At 44.3% G+C, this 20696-nt stretch overlaps 1 protein-coding gene across 1 annotated transcript; it reads right to left on the bottom strand.

Annotated features, from left to right (window-relative positions):
- Positions 1-49: 49 nt before the first annotated feature.
- Positions 50-20438, bottom strand: LOC112559593 (serine/threonine-protein kinase DCLK1-like). Its single transcript, XM_025230925.1, is given in 17 exon segments — positions 50-2321; positions 2624-2737; positions 3013-3062; positions 3065-3092; positions 3834-3930; positions 4647-4724; positions 5100-5233; positions 5655-5801; positions 6941-7016; positions 7464-7592; positions 7748-7844; positions 8466-8520; positions 8901-8965; positions 9318-9443; positions 9689-9785; positions 16127-16889; positions 19523-20438. Coding segments are annotated over 17 exon segments (2676 nt in total). The 5' UTR covers positions 20035-20438; the 3' UTR covers positions 50-2213.
- Between the last annotated feature and the right edge of the window lie 258 nt (positions 20439-20696).

The following is a 20696-nucleotide window of genomic DNA, read 5'->3' as shown; positions in this document are numbered from 1 at the left end:
CAGTACAGTCACACATTGAATTGCAAATAGTAACACAACCACTGTCAAATGTATAGAACCAGAAGTTTTATTGGAAGAGATTACAGATTGAGAGAGTAAAGTTTGTCACGTTAGAGCCACAGCCATAGTGTATTGATGTTATTTTCCATTGTTTTCATCATTCTACGCCTTATTAATTTTAAGTCTTATAAAAGTACTGATGAATTTCACAATACAAGTGACTACATGCAGCATTCTGCTACCAAATTTTATACTGGGAGGATCTGCTTCATGATAGGCTATAAGGAAGTGCAAGAAAGCTATTGATGATGCCCTTCAGCTGGACTGTTCCCAAGCAGGACTGATCTAATAATTTATAAAGAATCATTGCTGCCATAGAATATTAATTGAAACTGAAACTTAGCATTAGCCATTCTTCAAAAATATTTCAGTGACCGAGAATAAATTATAAAATTATAACAAGTGCGACGGAATTTAAAACTTCTTGTTAGCTTTGCCCAAATGGGTTATTTGGGGATGTATGGTTGTGGCTTTAAGCAGACGAATTTTACACGTGAACATGTCAAGATGCCGGGTGTCCAACATAAACAGAACTTTAAAGAACCGTCATAGGAAACCTTGACAGTATTTCTGATTGCCACGTGGTTATTATTATACATCGTATACAAAGACAACGAGAAGACTGTGGATGATAAAACAAAAGACTAGATCACCATCACAATGTCTTCATAATATCAGAGCTGTAAATCTCACGAGTTTTAAATAGTGAGGAAACAATACAAAACATCAAATCAGAGCAACACAATTGGCTATTGCATATGTAAAGCATTGTAACCAGCCAAAGGACAGCTTATGCACTGAAATATTTAAATAGTTGGAAGCTGGCCGCGGAAGATGCCTAACCGTTGTTAAATAGTGGGCTCTTTACACAACTTTGATTAGCAAGTGATGAATTATCTCCCATAGAACGACTGGTGGCGGTACATTATCTGTCCTTAGGTTACATGGTTCTGTTACACTGTATTCAGCCTTGAAGTTTACATCTCATGTCCTAAGCAGCACAACCTAGGTTGGTGTGAATTATTTTAGATGGGGAAGTTGGAGTACATGTTCTAGACCAAAGGCTTGCACACTGTTCTGTTTGATGCCAGACCCCTTAATTGAAGTAGCTGCTAACTAGGGTACCTGAACCCATAGGGGGGTTTGGGACGGAAAAGCAAGGAGGGAAGAGATGGTGACCGTCCTGACAAAAAGCTGGCCTCAAGAAAATTTGAGTAATGTTAGCGTGTTTTATGGTTCTTTTACTATACATAACTGCTCTGAAAGAGTTTCCCAGTGATATATCCAAGCTGCAATTGGTAGTAATTTATTTAAGTTTTAAATGACGACTACACGACAGAAAAGTATTAGGCAGTGATATATTTAAAGTGAGAGAAAAAAAAACTGTACCTTTAGATTGACTATATTTAAGTCCAGAACTAAACAATCAACTGGTAGTGAATACGAAGAATATGTATATAAAAAAAAGCTGAGCTACTGTTGAGTGTTTTTGTGAACACCTCATTATTAACATTATCTTTGGTTGTGTAAAAGGCAAAAATTTCCCAGGACAACAGGTTATATTTATACTTAATATACTTGTGCATATTTATATATATGTTGAGCAGAGTTACTACATCCTGAGATGAATAACTGCCGCATCATCAGTCCTGGCAATCGGTTAATTAAAAAATGTAAAGAAAAGAAAAAAAATAAATCGCACACCTCCAAGGAAAATATGACCACCACACAAATATCAGACCAAAGAACAAGTCTTAAATGGGCCAGCCATTTGACATCGTGATTCGCAGCTGCCGTCGTTTTCGGCAAAAAGAAGCAGTTACCTGTTACCAGGAATTTTTTCAGATAATGAACACATGCACTCTCTCACATCTCGTGCTCTCTCTCTCCTGTGCGCAGTATGGGCACGCACGCAATTGTTCACAAAATTAAATCTTAACCAAGGCCGACATAAACGAAATGGCGATTTCAAACATCTCATATTGCTGGCTCGCACGCATGCAGGAAATTGCGCTCACTGGCGCGAGTCCTTTGCTTTCAAATGCTTTCCAACAGAACCTCGTATACACATCGTGTGAACACGTAAACCATGGTTCTGCCTTGTAACAGGCGCAAAGGTCTGTTTCCTTGGTAACGCGACAGAGGGCGGCTCTTCAGAATATTTCGTCGTCGCTGACCTCGTCCTGACCGTGGGGTTGGAGAGCAAGGGGGGCGTTTCCTCTTCCCTGAAAGTAGCGCGAGCCTTTGTCGAGTGGGGTGGACTGTACAGTGAAAGAAAACAGGTTAAGGAACAGGCCCAGCAAGTCCTTCAACACCCTCCATCAATGTGGACTACTTCCAGCAACAAGGCAGAATTCAGAATGCATAACTAATATTTTTTTCATTGCTCACACGAGTTCCTTTAATTTATTTGACAGGTTTTTAACATGTTTTGTGTGTAGAATGTTTTTTTCGATTGTGTAATGTCATGTTACTATTGTACTATTACCAAGAGTGTGTGTGGTGCGTTTTGATTATGATCGACATAAACGTGATGGAGTAAAGCATGTCACGTGACACTGACCATGATGAGACGGATGCCGGCCATTCCAGACCTCTTGCGTCCAGCCAGGCGGCCGCTGGCTGTCAACTGCTTGGCCACGTTGTCATGGAGATCTCGGTCTCTTGCAACGTCGTCCTGCTAAAATCGATAGTTTTGTAATCAATAGATTTCTCTCTCTCTCACACACTCACACACAAAGGAGGCAGATAATTCAAATGGGGCAAATGTAGTTATGTCCTGCTCTCCGCGCTAAAAATATTTACACAGTAAAATATTCATTAAGACCTTTTTTGTTGTGATTCCCCTTCTTTGTGGGTGTGTGAACGGGTGAGGCCAAATGTCAGGGCAAAATCTCTCAGGTTCCAATATCGAAAGTGCACCAGACAGAATATGTATATATATACTCTCACCGAGACCCATGGATGCTGCATCACTTCTTGAGCGGTGAATCGTTTCTCGGGTCCAGCTCCAGCATGCCGTAAATCAAGTCCTGGCAGACAGAGATAACAGTTTGGTCTGGGTTATTGCACATTCATGTAGCTAACGGTTTGTTTACTTTGAAGTACACTTGTAAATGGAGGTTAGGGTTAGGGTAAAACTCTAATTACTCGATAAAGGCTTTCTCTTTAATAATTTCATCACCACCCGCCTCGTCAGGGTTTTGTTTAATTAAAGGGAGATTTTGAACAGTTTGTTCAGGAGTTTCAGTTCCTTGTGATATCGTAGTTGGTATCAGAGAGTGTAGATTGTGTTTTCTTTCGCTAACGACTGTGTAAATGGAACAAGAGATGTGCCCAGTGCACCCGTACATCTGTGTGTGTGAAAGGGGTAGAAAGATGCTCAGCTTTGTGGCGATGGGCTAGGGGGAGACTCCGTGTTAACAGTGAACAACGCTCACATTCTTGCCTGCTCAGTATCTTTGGTGTGTACATTTCAGAACTTGCGTGTGTACATACACTACGTCCGTGAATTTTTTTTCTTACGAAAGAAAACAAGACTGCACTCTACACTTATTCAAAGTTTGTTCCTGTTGTAAAACTAAACGGATAAAATGACACCAAACTGTATTTATAAAAACAAGCCACGTGCACAATGCATTTTTTCGTTACACTGTTTTGGTAAACAAACAAACAAACACACACACTTTAAAATAATCAACAAACGTGCACGTTAAATAGACGAGTGAAGGTCAGTCGGTTTGAACCTGACAGTGTAAATATTTTGTACCTACCTTCGCAGGTTCTGAAACGAAATCCCAGAATGGAGACGGAAAGTCGAGTTTGCAGGCCAGGATAAGGTCAAACAGTTCATCCTGATCTTCAGTCGCGCTGTCGTTTTTATTATTATTTATTGCAGCAGGTTGTTGGTTAATCGTTGTGGGACAAAGTGCAGAGAGACGTAAGATATTAGTTTGTATTTATGCAATGAAAATAAATTCATAATAAAACAGCTACAAGAAGATAAAATGCATGAAAATTATAAACAGAAGATATAATAACCATAAAATGTTGCAATACATAAACAGTCTATAATACATATGAATATTATGACACAAAAGGCTAATATTATAAACACAGTAATCTCCATCTACAAAAATAAATATATCACAATACAAAGCTCCACATCAGGAATAGGGGGTGTGTGTGTATAAAATCATCATCATCATCATCATCATCGTTATGAATGGTAATATTTATCAATTTTTTATTACAAGCGTTCTTGTGGCGACATTTTGATTATCTCCCTCTGTTAATCTGAATGTAAGTAAACCCAAGCGAAACGTCTACGCTATTCTGTGTTCTGTGTTTCAAGGGAAAATATTTTATGTACACACTTGTTTCACGGACAAACAAACAAACTCACACAGACGCGTGGCACGAGGGACGTAAGCGGGGTTCACCACGTGATATCCTGCGTCACTAACCCTTGACACGCAGGTCGATCGATAAACAGAGGTCACGCGTGAAAGACCCGGCTGCGACAAATACTACTCTCACCTGATCACACGTGTGTACGACGCAAGACGCACTTGAAAATAACTCACCTGACGAACGGTGGGAAACCGCACAGGAGAATGTAGGTGATGACTCCAGCAGACCATATGTCAACTTTGACCCCATATCTACAAGAAAGAAACACAAATGTCATATACATATACATCCTGAACGTACTCAAGCAAAAAAACACAAACAAACTTAGGTACTTCGAAAAATACTTCATGAACATTACACGTTGTATGACTCTCAAGCCGTTTGGGGTTGGGTGGACCGTGGAGGGTGGAAATCGACAGAAAGTATACACGACACCTCGAATAGATTTCTCATTGATAAGAATTTATTCAGAGCTCAGGTTTCATGCCTCGATTCACACTAGGTTGTAAGCCATACAGGTGTGTTTAGAAGCAGTGGAATGGGCTGGTGCTCCCACTCCCCCTCCCCCTGTCCCCCTGCCACTATAATCTTTTGAAACACGTATTGGGCTGAAGCCAGTCACGCACCCGACTTCTGCCAGGATTTCTGGTGCCACGTAAGTGGGTGTGCCGCAGACAGTGTACAGAGGTTTGGTTGCCTCGGTGGCCAGTCCGAAGTCTCCCAGCTTGAGAGATGTGCTGCCGACGCCATGGTCACACACCTGACGGGGCAAAGGTCAGAAAATGTCAAGGTCGCTGAACTGACGGGGCCGCTATGTTTGGGTATGATAAGTGATAACTGTATGATAATATTATACAATTGTATATAATAACAATGATCTGATGTTATGGCACAAATATACAGAGATAGCAATGTCATACTGTATCACCCCTATGACTACATCGTTTTAATGAAGTAAAGGACACTCAAAGAAACCAAATGACACACAACACAACAACAACAACAACAACAACAACAACATCAACATTAAACTAAAGCCAACATTCTCATGACATCCTTAGATCCTTAACAATGTGAGTGTGCGACATATTGACTTGTAATAACTGAATTTATGAATATGGGTGCACTATAATCAGTGAGTGACAAATTTCATTGCATGATACAAGTGACGAGCCACTGACGAGTATGTTTTCTGGTTTGATGTCGCGGTGCACAATGGACAGTGAGTGCAGGTACTTGAGGGCACTGGTCAGGTTGTACAACATGCCGCTGGCGTCGCGTTCCGTGTACTTGGTGGCCGAGGAGATAGCGTCAAACAAGTCCCCACCCTGAAAAATACAACCACAGTTGGCACCTGTCGTAGCCTCGATTGATCGTTACTTTCCTTAATCAAACAGGTACAGCAGCACTCATCGTGTACTACCTGTCATTGACTCAAAATATAGTGTAGTAACGGTTCATTGTAATAACGATGACCCAGGTACCCAACGTCTTCTCTCCCCACCCTCCATCCCACCCTTTCCTGTCAAGCACGAGGCAGCCACGTCACGCACTTGTGAGTGGTTTATTTGTAAAACATTAGCAGAACAAACGTGCCCCTTGACCCGGAAGATGTACAAAGTCCTAGCGGGGCATCCATACGTGGCTCAATCAAGCATCCTGTGTTCGTGCACCCCCTCACAACCGTCTGCTCTACCCTTCCCCTCGCGACATGGCTGTCCGGCCGGTCTCAAGCGAGACAACTCGATCTTGTAGTTAGTTCCGGCAGCACGCTATAGCTTGACCCCCCAGGGAGCGGATTGCCACCCGGTCAATATGTCAATGCCGGGTATCGACCAAGGTCAGCCCTCTTTGTCTTGCGATAAACTGACCAGGCACAAGGACCCTAACAATTACCGACCCCAGCGTGGCGTCCATGCGGGCAGAGAACCAATCGGTTACTAACAAGGGCAATGGTGGGTTAGTGCAGTGGTATGATTGATTAGCTGCCCTGCTTACCTTCAAACAGGTAGAATCGTTATAATATTTATATAATATTTATAATTATATATATTTACTTTCCGTGTTTACTGACTTACTAGACATAAAATATGAGACCTTTTGCAAAACGGATTCAGGGTGGTCTTCCCAACCCCTTCTCTCCCTTTCTTAATCCTTTTGATAATCATTACGCAGAGACATTACAAAAATGTGTTAAAAGTTTCAGATATTTTATTGTGCAGGTTTAATTTAGCAAGAGATTCGGCTACAAGGCAACAGCTCGCCATAGCTATCAAAGTACCACGACGAAAATCGAACATTCGATAGGCTGGACTCTATTTTGCTAATAGAAACTACTCAGAGCAGCAATGACCCTTGACCAGTACAGTTCAAGGTGAAGGAGCTTGAGACTCAGACATTGTTGTAGCTCCACACCTGGAGGGGTCACGTGACCGAACGCGTGACCTAGGGCCAGTTAGCTACTCACCTTGACCAGTTCCATGACGAGGTAGAGGGCATCTGGGCGGTCAAAGTCGGCCACCAGCTGCACGATGTTGGGATGTCTTCAGCAGCCGCAGGATGGCCACCTCGCCGAACACCGCGTTGCTCCTGTATGACAAGAAAATCACAGTGAGACACGTGACATGAAAATACACAGCGGAGCCCGCACACGGGGCATGAAAACAAACATCTAAATAACACAACCCCGGCCCTTCCAACTCCCTCCATTTAGCCGTAGCCATGACAACGTACATTCACGATGTAAAGGTTTCTAATCTGTTTATGCACGGTGATGTTTGTAAGTCTGTATTTCGAGAGCGAAAGGCGGTAATTCATTGCGATTTTGAGAAATAGTATCTTGGACTGAGTTCATCCTGGCAGAGTTTTAAAGTATTTCTGTGGAAAATGGACACCCCGTGAGACGTCTTCACATTTCTTGTAATGAAAAGGGAGATGCATGGAGTGAAAGAAAGAGATGAAAAGGAAAGGAAGGAGAGATTACGTTTGACAATAGCAGGAAGAGTAGGGAACAGAGTGGGGAAGGTGAGGGAAGGAACCACCATTCGAATTTTCCTCGTACCTTGCCTTTACATTTGGATTTCTCGATGATCTTCAGAGCGAATTTGCGCCCAGTACTCCTGGAGTAGCAAACATTCACGAATTAGAATCAATACATAATTAGTGCAAAAAAGCGATGTACACTTTTTTCCCTCTTTGTCAAGCTTAATTAATAAGGAAAGTCGGAGTTGTTTTTTTTTTTTTCAAAAAAGATGGAGAGCTTAAAAGCATTTACCTGTCAAGACATTCTTTCACTATGGCAAAGTTGCCTTCGCCGATCACATTTCCAATTTCATAGCTCTCCAGCAGCCCGCCTGGTATTCCGTCAACATCTGTGAACAATGAACAGCTATTTTAGCCAAAAATCCATTCGGGAAAGGGGGGAATATTTCGCAACTCAAAAGACAAGAAATACATAGTACCATCAAATTTAAACTGCAAAAACTTCAATGAAACTTATATTACAAATATCTTGTCGTAATTGCAACACATGCACAAAAATGTACATATTTTACCCTTTGTTTATCAACTTATTTATACTCAACAGATCATCTTATGTTCAGTTTAAGAATTCTTCAGTAAGCTAAGCACGACTAAAGAGTTTATAAATTATATATATTATAGATATTGTGGTTCAAGTACAGAGGAGACACTTAAAAAAAAAAAGGGAGAAAAAACTTTTGAAAGGATATTCAAAGTGTCTTCTTTGTATTCCAACCACAATATCTACGTAAACTCTTTGTCTGGCAGACAGCCGTTAACAGGAAGTACATTATGCCGATTGCAAGAATGTTCTCGAAAGATGAAGCATTTTCAAATGACGGTAGTAATGGAGGGACAGCAATTGATACCACATTCAGCCTTTCTCCCATATTCTCATTTTCTCTTCCTTGTTCCCAAAGAGCAGGCCTAAAAGCTTCATCACTTGTGGATTAGGACACATCAGGACTCACCTTCCATGCCGTCCTCCTTTTGTGAAGCATTTCCATTGACCTGGCGGTATTTTGGCTGCAAGAAGAAATCAGCGATTTTCTAGCGCCGTGAGGGAAATTTACATATCAACAAGGGAATCTCACAAAATAAGCACAATAAAAAGATACCCTTTTTAGGGTTTATTTACTAGACAATTGGTTTATTTCGACAGACTAGCTTCGCGGATTATTATTATTCTCCATCTGTGTGTGTGTGTGTGTGTCCGTCTGTCCGTGTAGTTCACCCACTTTGTTCACCTTTTCCATAATTTGTTCGGTTTTTTTCAAGGCTGATCTTTAGATAGTTAATTTTGCTCGTTCTCTTTCTGTGTGTGTGTGTGTGTGCAGAAGTGAATAATTAGTTATGAAATGGAAGAGACCAATGGAGGCACGATTGCCCTCATGCTTTCTACCCACCGCTGACACAGTTCTCAATTTTCGTGGCAACTTCGGAGACAGACCCATCTTTGGCGACTCCGACCCTGAAACAGTCAACTCAGTCCTTTTACATGACGGTTTGTGAGATTTAATCAAACCTTCTGTTTTCCGTCGAAACGGCAGACAAGGCTGACATGAAGTGACCAAAAGATACAGGAGATACAGCAGCATCAAAGAGGAGTAGGTGGATCAGAACCAGAAGGGGAGACACCTTAGTAGAAGTTGGAACAGGAGTAGTAAGAGAAGGATTAGGGAGTAGTTAGGAGTAGGAGTAGAAAGAACATACAAGGTGTGTCTGAAAATTAACGGTACTGATGTCAAACAGTTTATTTCGATTCCAAACAGCATGATTATAAAGAGCAAGGAGCAAGTGTAAGGAGATGGTTGGTATATTACCATTTCTGCTGCCTTCTCTTGACGGAGGCGTGGAGCGGCGAGGGGATTTCGGTGACCTCAGGGTCACTCGGTCACGTGGCTTGGCCGTCACGGCAGCTGATCGATATGCACTGACATGTCGAACTTCTGAAATCACAAAGTTTTTCTTCACTCTCCCTCCCTCGCTCCTCCATTCTCGCTGCCCATTCCTTTATGTATGTGTGTGTGTGGAGAGTGAGAGAGCGCGCAGGTCAAAAGGTTGTCGACTGCTCGGATGTTTGCACGGTTTTAGGTTGACAAGGCGAGTAGACCACCCGCACATGTCCAGAATAAGAAACCATGAAGACAATAAGCAAAGAACAGAAGGAAGAGAAATTTGCTTAAGGACCTACCGTTGACGTCGAGGTCGAAGTCATCAGCCGCCAGTCGTTCTTGTCCGTAGGCGATGAAGACAGACTCGTCCTTAAAAAAATCTGCCAGAGTCATTACCTGTGAGGAAAACAGAAGACCAGCATGCAGATAGGACAAACGTATCGTAGTGCTTCTTTTCTCATAAAAAAAAAATACTCGTAGGATCAATCTGCCCTCTTACGTTTATAGATATTTCAATCCACACATCGAATTTCATGCAATCCGGTTCTGGTACGCAGCAGGTCTAGATATACATACATGCATAAGTCAACATAAGGTAAACAGACAGACAGAAATATCTATATCCTATGTCCATAAAACAACAGTACACAGCTGCCAGCTTACTTCCTAAAATATTCTTCATTTCCTGTAGATTCCATATTTCAAGGAATAATTGACGGGCGCACTGTCTTTACCGGAAGCTATACCTGATGTCTATACCCCAGTGTGCTCTTATGAACCAGACCAGAACAAACCCCTGACCATATCCTAAAGCAGTATCCATGATATCTAGCCATAGCCGGTGCCCCCGACGACGACCGCGACGACGACAGCGACGACAACAACAACGTATTGACGGGCTATTACTCGATAAGTCCGTCTTGCAAATGGCTACTCGTTTGGCTTTGAGTCAGTACATGAAACTGTTTATCACCGCAACTGTATAAACAATAAAATATTATGGGTTGATAAACTGTTCGTAGGGGCCTGTTTATTATTCATGACGGAGATCGCCCTTTGTTTCCCACAGCCCTCGGCAGCCTCCAGCACCAGGCGCGTTTGTCTGTCACGCACATTTGCGCGTGAGCGTGAAACAAGAGCCCCAGAGAGCGACGGGGTTGTTGTTGGAGAGGAAGGAGAGGTGACAGCTGGTGGGGAATCGATCTAAATTATCAGTGTCTTGTCAAAGGAGAGGTCACTGACTCATTGATGGCAAGTCGCAGCTGCAGGTTACATAACAAAGCTCTCCTGCCTTTAGTCTCTTTCTCGCCTGCACCTCTGTCTTTTTTTCACTCTCTCTCTCGAGCGGGTTCTCTGAGTGCTTTTTCTCTCGTTTTTGCTGTTTCCAACTCCTCTTCTATTAACGTTATGGTATCATCATACACAGTTTCACTTTATTTTAGAAAAAGGACAAAGAGAAAATATAATTTGCCTTGGCGTATGTGTGCAGCATGAGTGCAGGCAGGCGTCAGAAAAAAATCTTTGTTTGACTCACTTCCTTAGCTAAATGAATAATAAATAAATGAAGCTAGAAATTAAGACATCGAGCAGTTCACTTGCTGAGCAGAATGTTACTCAAAGCATATTCACCCTGACGACAGAAGTTGTCTAGTTATCAGATAATACACTGCCGTTGTGCAGAACATTTTTACACGCTTGAGTGAGCGCTTGGGTTACCTGGCTGCCCATGTCGTTCTACGCAAGATTTAATTCCTGGCGCCACAAGATTAACACCGATTCCAGATAGTCGCCATATTGTCTTCTGTTGGCAGTGGAGTCGTCCTGTGGCTAAAGACACAGAAGGTGTGGGTCCACTGAAAAGACTGGCTGGACTAGACTGTCGATGGTACAAAATATACTGATATATACGATTTGTGGACAGAGCAACCTGGATGATGTCATTGACTGTATGTTTGGCGGATGCTTCATCCACACACCCACAGGCTGAAGAAATAATTAAAAGAGAGAGTAAAGATTTTTTTGAAGCTTTCTACTTCGCTTCTGACGCCCGCTCGTTCAAGTCTTCTCCTTCTGGGAGACCGACATCTGGGAAGCTGGACACGACGAGGTGCAGTGAGGTCCCAACGAGTGAATAAACAAAGAGCGACCACCTCATGTTGACAGACAGACCTCTCACCGACATGTTTCCAGCCTTTGACCACGCAAACAACGCCTGAACTATATTATGACTTTCTATTGACCAGTTAGCCAGCTGGAGGAGTAGGAGTAGGGGGGATGATTGAGGGGAACATATCAACACCTTCGCTGCATCAATTGTCTCCCGCTTGTCTGCATCGGTCGCGTTGCATTCAATTCTCTTGTTGTCAGGTCTCTTTAGCACATAAAGGACCTTGTTTATGTTTTTTTTTTTTAAACTGAAGGCGTATACTTATTTAAAGAGAAGATTCGAACCCAAACTGTGTTAGCATAGAGTGAGTTTTACAAGCAACATTTTGTTATCATCTCACGCTTTTATGGTCTTCTTCTGGCAAAGTCATCTTTCATACATCAGAAACGTAATCCCAGAGACGTATTCACGACCATTTTAATGAGACCAGCCCATTCTACGGTCTCAGACTATGTATTCAAGGTACACAAGTCCAAGATCTCACATTTAGCTAACATAAAAGCCACACTGAATACTATTTTTAAAAAAAACACGCAACAAAAGTCTTGCTCTAAACTACCTTATGAAATGTGCACCCAAAGCATGATGACAGGTTCTTCTGTCCCAACAACCAGTGAGCTCTATTCATGCCTGTGTATCCTGACCTGCACCAGTCTTTACGGTCACAGCTCACGTGGAGCACTTTCGCAGTCCTATAATCATGTCAATCCCACTGTTTGCAGGACAGTCAAACTCAGTCGTAAATTTAAAAAAAATCTCCTTGCTTAGAATTCGGTTTTGTTATCGTCAAAACACTCTTCCCTCTCTCGCTCTCCCCATTTTGCATGTCTGTTCTGGTATATTTACTTTCTTCTAAACGACGGTTGTATGAAGTCAGTTTGGTTTCAACGTGCGCTTTTCACATATCCGAGCGTTCTTTGTTTGCGTTCAGACCCGAACTTAATATGTCTTTCGACTACCTTGAACGCTCCGCGTTGGCCTCGGTCGGGGAGGTTCTTACAATTGTCAAAAAAGCGAAAGAGATCTGCGGTGCGAAAGTTTCTCCGTGTCCTCCGTTTTTCGGCTCGATTGATTTTGATTACGTGCAACGGTCAATCAGACTGGTATCGCAACACCGGGGAGGGTTGGATCTTGCAGGCGCGAGACCCCTTACAGACGCGCCTCAGTAATCATCTTGTGTCCCCCCTAACCCCCCAAAAAGGGAGGGAGGGGAACATGAGTCGCTTTCCTTTCAGTGCCGCGTTGGGGATGACGATATGAAGCCAGTAGCACGTGAGTGCGCATGCGTGCGCTACCTCCCTTGTGATCCGCCGCGCGACAAGGACTGGAGTGAGGGTGGTTGGGGATGTGGGGGGGGGGCAAAAAGACCCCCTCGCCAAACAACTCGCTGCTTGCACCGACAGGCCTCTCGGCTCAGTCTGGCTCCAGCTATCTGTGGCCATGACGTCACCGGAATCGCGCATCACACACGGCTGTCTGCTGCTCTAGTTCCAACTTTTTTTTTTCTTTTTGCACGTGCAGCGATTCTGGCTGCCGCGAGGCAACATGAACAAAGTCGACTGGACACGTGTGCAGGGAAAGTGATAATGACGAGGATGATGACAATGACGACGACTTGATGACGATGTTCATATGGTCTTCTTAACCTAGTCGTATGCTGTCAAATAAATAAATACATTTGGAATTCGTAATTTTACTGACCCGTCATATTAAAAGAATTGGCTGACCTATTCGACAAAAACGTTTCTTTGAAAATTAAGGGGAAGAGCGACTGCTGGAAGGTTGTGACATGTAACCACGAGTGTCATAGTATGATCCACGACTCTTCATCATCCAAGCTGTCCCGTATGGATCTTTACACAATAAATATTGTTAACAGGACATGAATTGAAGAAATGGCAGTGTGTTCGCGATAAGGAAGAGGAGGAAACATTAAAGTGAGGCGTTTATTCACGCTGACTACCAACCAGTCTGTCTGTCCTTCCTTGTCATGTCTCATTCTCATATATATAGAAAATAGTTGTAACACAAGCAAGTTCAAAAAGCAGATAATGGATCATCACTATCGACTAAAGGCGTGCCACCAGCGAAGTTAACGACCGTCATGACACAAGCTAGACTCCAAAGGTCATAGGAACCCATGGACAGACGGTCCTCTCTCGTTGACGAACACTTCCTCGGTCTCACTGCACACCACTTCCGGTCTCGTTAAAGCTGCTGCAGCGCCGCCAACGGGCAATAATAATATCATCCATGGATTTACACAATGATTGGATTGGCGTGATCCAGCAAGACCGAGGCTTGTCGCAAGATAATTGATGCCTCTACATTGTTTTGCGCCTGCGGTGCAGTAGCTGTACCACCCAACATCATTCGAAATGTCGATATAAATACACATCTTATAACAGAAGGTTCTCTCTATACAGTTGAAGCAGGAAGAGAAATGTGTATTTACTCCTACAATTCGATCGACGTCAGGCAGATTCTCACAACGGCAGCCATTGTCACCGCCTGCTACAATCTTTATCAGTCAAGGCCTTTACAGAGAGAGAGAGAGCGGGGGTGGGCAGTCAGCTAATTGTGCTGTATGAATGATAAATCACACATCCATGGTAGTGTTCACAGCGAGCACAATAACTTGCACGCTGAATTGTGATGTTTTTTTTTTTTCATCGTTATTTTTCTTGTGGAATGTAATACAGATGCTCGATGAGCCTGTGGCTAAACAAATTATTCCTTCCTAACCATCAGATGATTCGAAGAATTGAGTACCTGACTTATCAGGAAAGGTTAAGGCTTTTTCCACCGACCATTCCTTTGGCACGGTGAGCCAATTACATTCACTGCCTTTTCGTCCAGAAGGCTGGGACAACTTAACTCTTCGCCTTTATCTACAGCGATAACAAAGTTATCATGACGATTATGGCCTACAGAGGCATTTTCGGACCATCTCCGTGAAATCTCTCTCTGTGGGATAAGGGCGGATTACCACAAACAGTTTACAGGCCCATAACTCTTCGATCGCTTCGCGTTCTTTAATCACATTAACGTCTAAAGGTAATTCGAAGCCGAGGGGCTGTCAAAAGAAAATTTGTGAAACCTCCGGTGGCAGAGCCTCGCACAAAGTTCACCTCTAACGTGAAGAGCCGATGAAACTTGATTTTTTTCTTTCTCTCAAGAGGCACCTCTAGGTTGCTGTGGGTTTGTCTGGTTCAGTGTCCGTATGAAAAGACGCTGGAAAGATCTAGAACCTAAATGTCTGGCCCTCGATTGAAAGTGATTAAAGCTGAGACATTAATGTGCCCCTTTCATTCAACGTATCTATGCAGATCACCTTCGTCCTTTTTTTCGACAAAAGAGCCCCTACTTTTTTTTTAAAAAAAATATTCTTATTTAGCTCTTTGATAATTTGTTTTAATTTTTCGCGATGTGTACACAAAATGAATGTGATGTGTTACTTTCGCGGTCTTTCCTTTACATACTTGCTTGCCTGCGCTCTGGCACGAGTTCCCTCGGTAACACGTTTGTGTTCATTACTGCACGTAACCTCGCATCCCCGCCAGCTTCTTGCTCATCGGGGTCAGAGACCATGTCGCGTATTTACACAGCCCTAAAAAAGTAATCTTGTTAGCAGTTATTCCCTGGGGAATCTCACTACCAAAAAAATAAACAAAATAAATCCACGAGACTTATCGATCCGCGGTGGCCCGTCACTGGGCGCTGACACTTCGAGCCTGCGTTACGTCACAGTGGTGCATTAAAGGGCCATTTAGCGCATTTGCCGAGCCCAGGAGAAATGCCGACAGCTTTCATACGGGGTTAAAATCAGATCGGGTTGTGTCGCAAATGTTTTGTCAGGTTCAGTGCGCCATATTGTTGTGACAGAGGATTGGCACCAGAAGGGGTGGATGGGGAAACTGATTTTACGAAACGAAAGGACGCGGGAAGGGGGTTGGTGACCGATATCGATATCGAGCCATCGTTTTTGACAGTTTTCAATCCAAAATCTGAATGGGAGTGAGTGAGTGAGTGAGTGAGTGAGTGGGTGGGTTGGGTGTGTTGTAAACTTTTTTTTTTTTTTGGTCGCCGCGTGCGAATTTCTCAACTCTGTATTTTTGGGGTTACTTTGGAATTATTGTAATGTAGATTACATGGCGTACTCTGCCACTCTGGAAAGTAGATATGCAGGTTTGCATTTACTATTAGTAATGGCCGTTAAGTAAAATGTCGTGTAAAGACCACTCCATATGTTTAACACTTACAGATTCTCTGTGTGTGAGAGAGAAAGTTCGAGCTGGCATATAAAAAAAAGGTCATAAAACGTGCGCATACTTAAAAAAAAAAATAAACACGTGGTTTAAAAAAATTAAATAAAATATCAGAGCGTAAGCATATGTAGAATCGCATTTTTAGAATATCGGTGTCTCTGACCCACAATACATTGGTGTCTGTGAGTGTGTCTGAGTGTACGTGTGCGCGCGCTGGAGTTTGTGGTGTGGAGGCAACCCTGGTTACTGGAGTTAAACCACTCTCACCGCCCATATCCCGGGATAACCGCCCAGTTACTGACCTGTCGGCCGTCCAGCGTGTAGATCCTGCGCACGGCACCGCTGTCCAGCTTGATGGCCTCCGTGATGTCGGTCAGAACCTGGTCGAAGGTCTGCGCCGTCTTGCGGTTCAACAGCACCCGCACCGCCTTGCGCGGTTTGGAGCCGTTGCGGATGACCGTCACCAGCTTGGGCTTGATGAAGTCCTTAATCTCGTCCTCTACCGCTGCCTGCTGCTCCGCCCTCGTAGACAAAGGCCGTGACACCTCGCCGCCGCTGCCCCCACCCGGGGTCGCCTCCCTTCCAGCGAACTTCCGGTTGGCGCTCCAGTTGGGGCTGCTGCAGCTGCGAGCGTAGTCCAGGCGCCGGAAGAGGTCGGTGCAGGCGCAGACATAGCTCTCACCCTCCTCCAGCTCCTCCAGGCTGACGACTTTTCTCGATCCGTCCAAAGTGAACATGTGGCGCACGCCTTGCGGCATAACGTTTTTGTCGCAGATGGGGGAGTTGGTCAGTTCGGCCAGCAGCGATTCGAAGGTGCGGAAGCGCTCCGGGCTGACGGCGTACACCATGCCCTGGAAAAAGCGGTCGCCGTTGCGGTAGAAGCGAATCTTCTTGGCCTTCTTGCCCTCCGACACCTTCAGCAGGCTGGTGCGGATCAGCACGCTGTGGTCGCTGTGCGAGGTCGGTGAGCGACGGCCGGAGCGCGATATGCCGCCGCTGCTAATACGCGCCAGCCGCCGGTCGTCGAAGTGGTCGTGGAAGCCGCTCTCGCCCATGCTGGACACGCTGTGGAGATACACGAACAGACTTTAAGCAAGAACATACTACGCTGTGGGCAGGGGTGGGGTCGGGTAGTGTGCAGGGCGTACACAAACGCCACCCCAACTTCCCGAAATAATAATAATAATAAAAAATAAAATTATTTCAATACGTGAGGAGCACCGAACGTTGAGATGTGAATGTGTGTGTGGAGCCTTCATATCAAAGAAATTCCACACTTGTGGTTATTTTGAGAAGTGTTAATAAAGTAAACCTTTAGGTTTAGTCAAATTATTATTTTTTTTTTAGTGTGTGCGCGTGCGCGTTTGTGTGTATGCATGTAACCCACGGCAAACCTGTTAGGGATCTAGCACCGAAGGGCTACGATGCATTAAGAGAACATATTCTTTCGAAACAAAATGAAATTCCTTCTAACGGGTTATTATATTTACTATTGATGTAATTGCGTTGCTGATATTGATTCATCTTTTCCTGTAACTACTGCTGCTGATGTACTACAGAGAAGAAGTTTAGACAGGGATAATTCTATAAGCCCCATAATATGTTGTACTCCAAGCAGCAGAATATGCACTGGGAATAATCAGAAACGGAAATGGGAAAATTAGTCATGCTAATTTCGCTCATTTTCCCTTTTAGCACTAAAAAAGATCATCGAATTTCACAGACATTAAACAATAAAAATATAATAAAAATTGTACAAAGACAGATATCAGAGGGCTTTTCCCTCAGAAGCAACATGGGTTAGGCCTAGCGTCTCCCCCCAGTGCCGCCGGCTGACTCACATATCATCATTCACTGCAATTGGAGACTAAGTCTGTTTCCTCCATTTATTGTCACACGTGGCTTCGGATCAATAGGTGGCGCTGCTAGACGCGAACCTGCATCGACATTCATTCTGCTTCTTATCTCAGAGCTCAGTTCTGCCACTTAGAGGTGGGGGTGGGGGAGGGGAGGCAAGGGGAGGTGAGTCTGGAAAGACTGGGAAGCTAAATGTGTGGAGGGCGGGGTGTGGCGCAAGATGGGTGTGTGTGTGAGACACAAGATGGGGGGAGAGGCTCCATCTGGGGGATTGCCTTGCATGAGTCACCCAGCACCACAGTGACTGCGGAAGCTGCAGTGACAAGCCCGCTGGGTCTGGCTGCGGCGCTGACAAACGCTTGCCGTCACGGGTCGCCCCCAATCTCCATCCCTCCCCTGCTCCCCCCGATGATCGGTAGGAACTTCAACAGGTTGCCGGGAAACCGGTTCTCATGGTGGTGGGGTGGAGCAAGCACCCTCCTGTCCGGCCAACTAACAGACGGGTGAAGACTTACCTCATACGGGGCGGGGAAGGAGGATGGAGAGGAATCAGACATTAATCTGGATGATGATCGCATTTCCTTTCGACTGCTGAGATTGGGGTGGTCAGATATGCAGAATAAGCCTATTTTCACGCCTTGCATTGTCCGAGATACAGAATGCTTTAGATATATTATTCTCGCGGCTAGTATCAATTTTATTTTTTTTTTCTTCTTCAATTTTCCGAAAATCTTTCTCTTTTCGAAAAAATAATAAATGAAACGAATGAGCTGTAATAGCGGGTGTGGGAAGAGATGATCTTTGTGGCAGGTATGTGTGATGATACCATGGTCATCTTCTCTCACACACTTTATTTCTACAGTGTATGACCTACACCACGTTACCTCATACATACTGTCACAGCAGCATGTTCACAATCCTTGTCATTTGGAGACCTTGCTTATCTCTTAAAATTTCACCTCTCTAAAGCTTGTATATCTACACAGTTTCTGAAGTAGAAGGGAATGGGTTGAAATATTGGCGTCGGCACACTGCGGTTAGAAAGATCAAAGGTTGCTATACCTGAGCACACAAACACTTCTACGCAAGTCTGTGTTATAAACGCATTGTTGCTTACCGAACAAATAGTAAGAGTGGGGTGGGGGAGCGGCTCGCTGGTCACCAATACAGCGAGATTGGAAAGTAAAGGGTTCAGATCCCACCTCGGGGCTCTGAGTGTAGTACCTGTTCTCACGGCTAGCCGTCAGGCTTTTATTCCCAGGTACTCCGTTTCACCCTCCTCTCCATGGCGCAAAATAACTAGAAGATAAAATCACTTACCAGTCGAATAATGCAACCATCTAGCACAGCTCTGGTAAAGACGAATCATCAGTCTTCAAGTTTCCTGAAGTCTGAATATCTTCGTTACTCTCATCACGTTCATTGTAAAACTGACGACGAGATGTCTCCATTCATGCGTTTACTGCTACATATTTTTTCCACATTAAATGCTGGCACGACTGTAAATGCCGACGAAGTAAAACTCACACAAACAGTCTTTACACAAAAGAGAAGTTGACAAAGTTTAGAATGTTTTGTTACATATCCTCTTCGTCCTCCGACTTCAACGCTGACAAATATAGTCTCTCAGCAAACAAATGTCTACCCAACTGCCTATTATTGTCTATCCAATTTAAACCACCCGAACAGCCTGCTCGTGCCACTAGTTACGGAACAGTTAATTGAATGATCTTCCTTTGTCAAGAGGGAAGACAAAACAGTGGGTCACGATACAGGAGGAACAAAAGGCAACAACAATTAAAAAAAAAAAATAAAAATAATTTAGTTCCTTTGTTACTTACATTACAGTCTGACGCCTGGCTGGTCCTTTGATTTTGCGCGCCGGCTGTAAAAACCTGTCGATAACAGCAAAGCCACCCGAGCTGCTTGTGCGGTTCAGTGAGGTCGTGCATGCAGTGTCAGACAGACGGGTGGAAAAACGCAAAGACTGTAGTCTGTCCCTCCAGCACGGAGGAGCACCAAAGCAGACGACACACACACACTTGTCTCGCGACGAACTGAGCGGTCGCGTGGATTGATTGCACAAAACGGGGGACGAAGTGTTGTTGGCTCTGTCACCGGTGTGGGTAAGCGGGTGGCGGTCACAGTTGGCGTGTGTGCCTCTGGCACCAGACAAGGTTTGCGAACCGAACCGTTCCTCGCTCTCAACAGAAATAGGCGCTGAGCTTGTCTCGCAATAGAGCTGGCTCACGGAGGGTAGAGGATGTCGGGGGGAGGAGGGGTTGAACCTGCTGGTGCCAGTCGGAGGAGATCGTCGCAGACAGATCGATGCAGCCATGTGGCTTTTATTCATAAATTATGGACAGTGCACGAGCGAGCGCGAGATGTCCGTCGCGCACGTGCGCTGAAGCTTGGAGAAGGGGAGGTGAGAGAGATGTCTATTATTAGAAACGGCGAGGCGATTCATGGCCATTCCAGACATTTGTGGTGTCCGGCACGTGTTCTTTGTGTGCGCGGCATTCGGCATCTCTGAAGGTCTTTTGTTACAGAGGAAAGCACTCACACGAACTTCGTGAACTGACTCTCCAAGCTGTTTAGCAACCTAGTCTTTTTTTTTTTGGCAAGGTAGATGCCAAGGCCAGCAGAAAAAAACTGTTCACTTGCCAATTGTTCAATTTCATGTCAAGCGGAAAGCAAAAGTTAGGTAAACGTGTTTACTCGTTGTTCGGGTCTGATGCCGCCTTCAGGCAAACCTTGCGCGGAATCGATCCGACAGCACGAACTTTGACCCCAGAGCGAACTCGGCCGCTGACTGACCGCCGTGTAAGAGTCTCGTGGTGTGTTGATAAAACGATGCTAACGATTTTTCTATCGCCGACATCGCCTTGATCTATTTGGTATTAAATGAAAGCTGGCTGCCGCCGCAAAAACAGGTCGTATAATCGTCCTGGTAAAAGAAAACTGTGATTTTTCTCTGAGCGAGCAGTGAGATGGTAAATTGATGGTTTACGCTGA

This window comes from Pomacea canaliculata, linkage group LG3 (assembly GCF_003073045.1).
Source record: "Pomacea canaliculata isolate SZHN2017 linkage group LG3, ASM307304v1, whole genome shotgun sequence".
Lineage (NCBI taxonomy): Eukaryota > Metazoa > Mollusca > Gastropoda > Architaenioglossa > Ampullariidae > Pomacea > Pomacea canaliculata.
The sequence above is the reverse complement of the archived record's forward strand: the minus strand, read 5'-3'. Positions and strand labels throughout refer to the sequence as shown.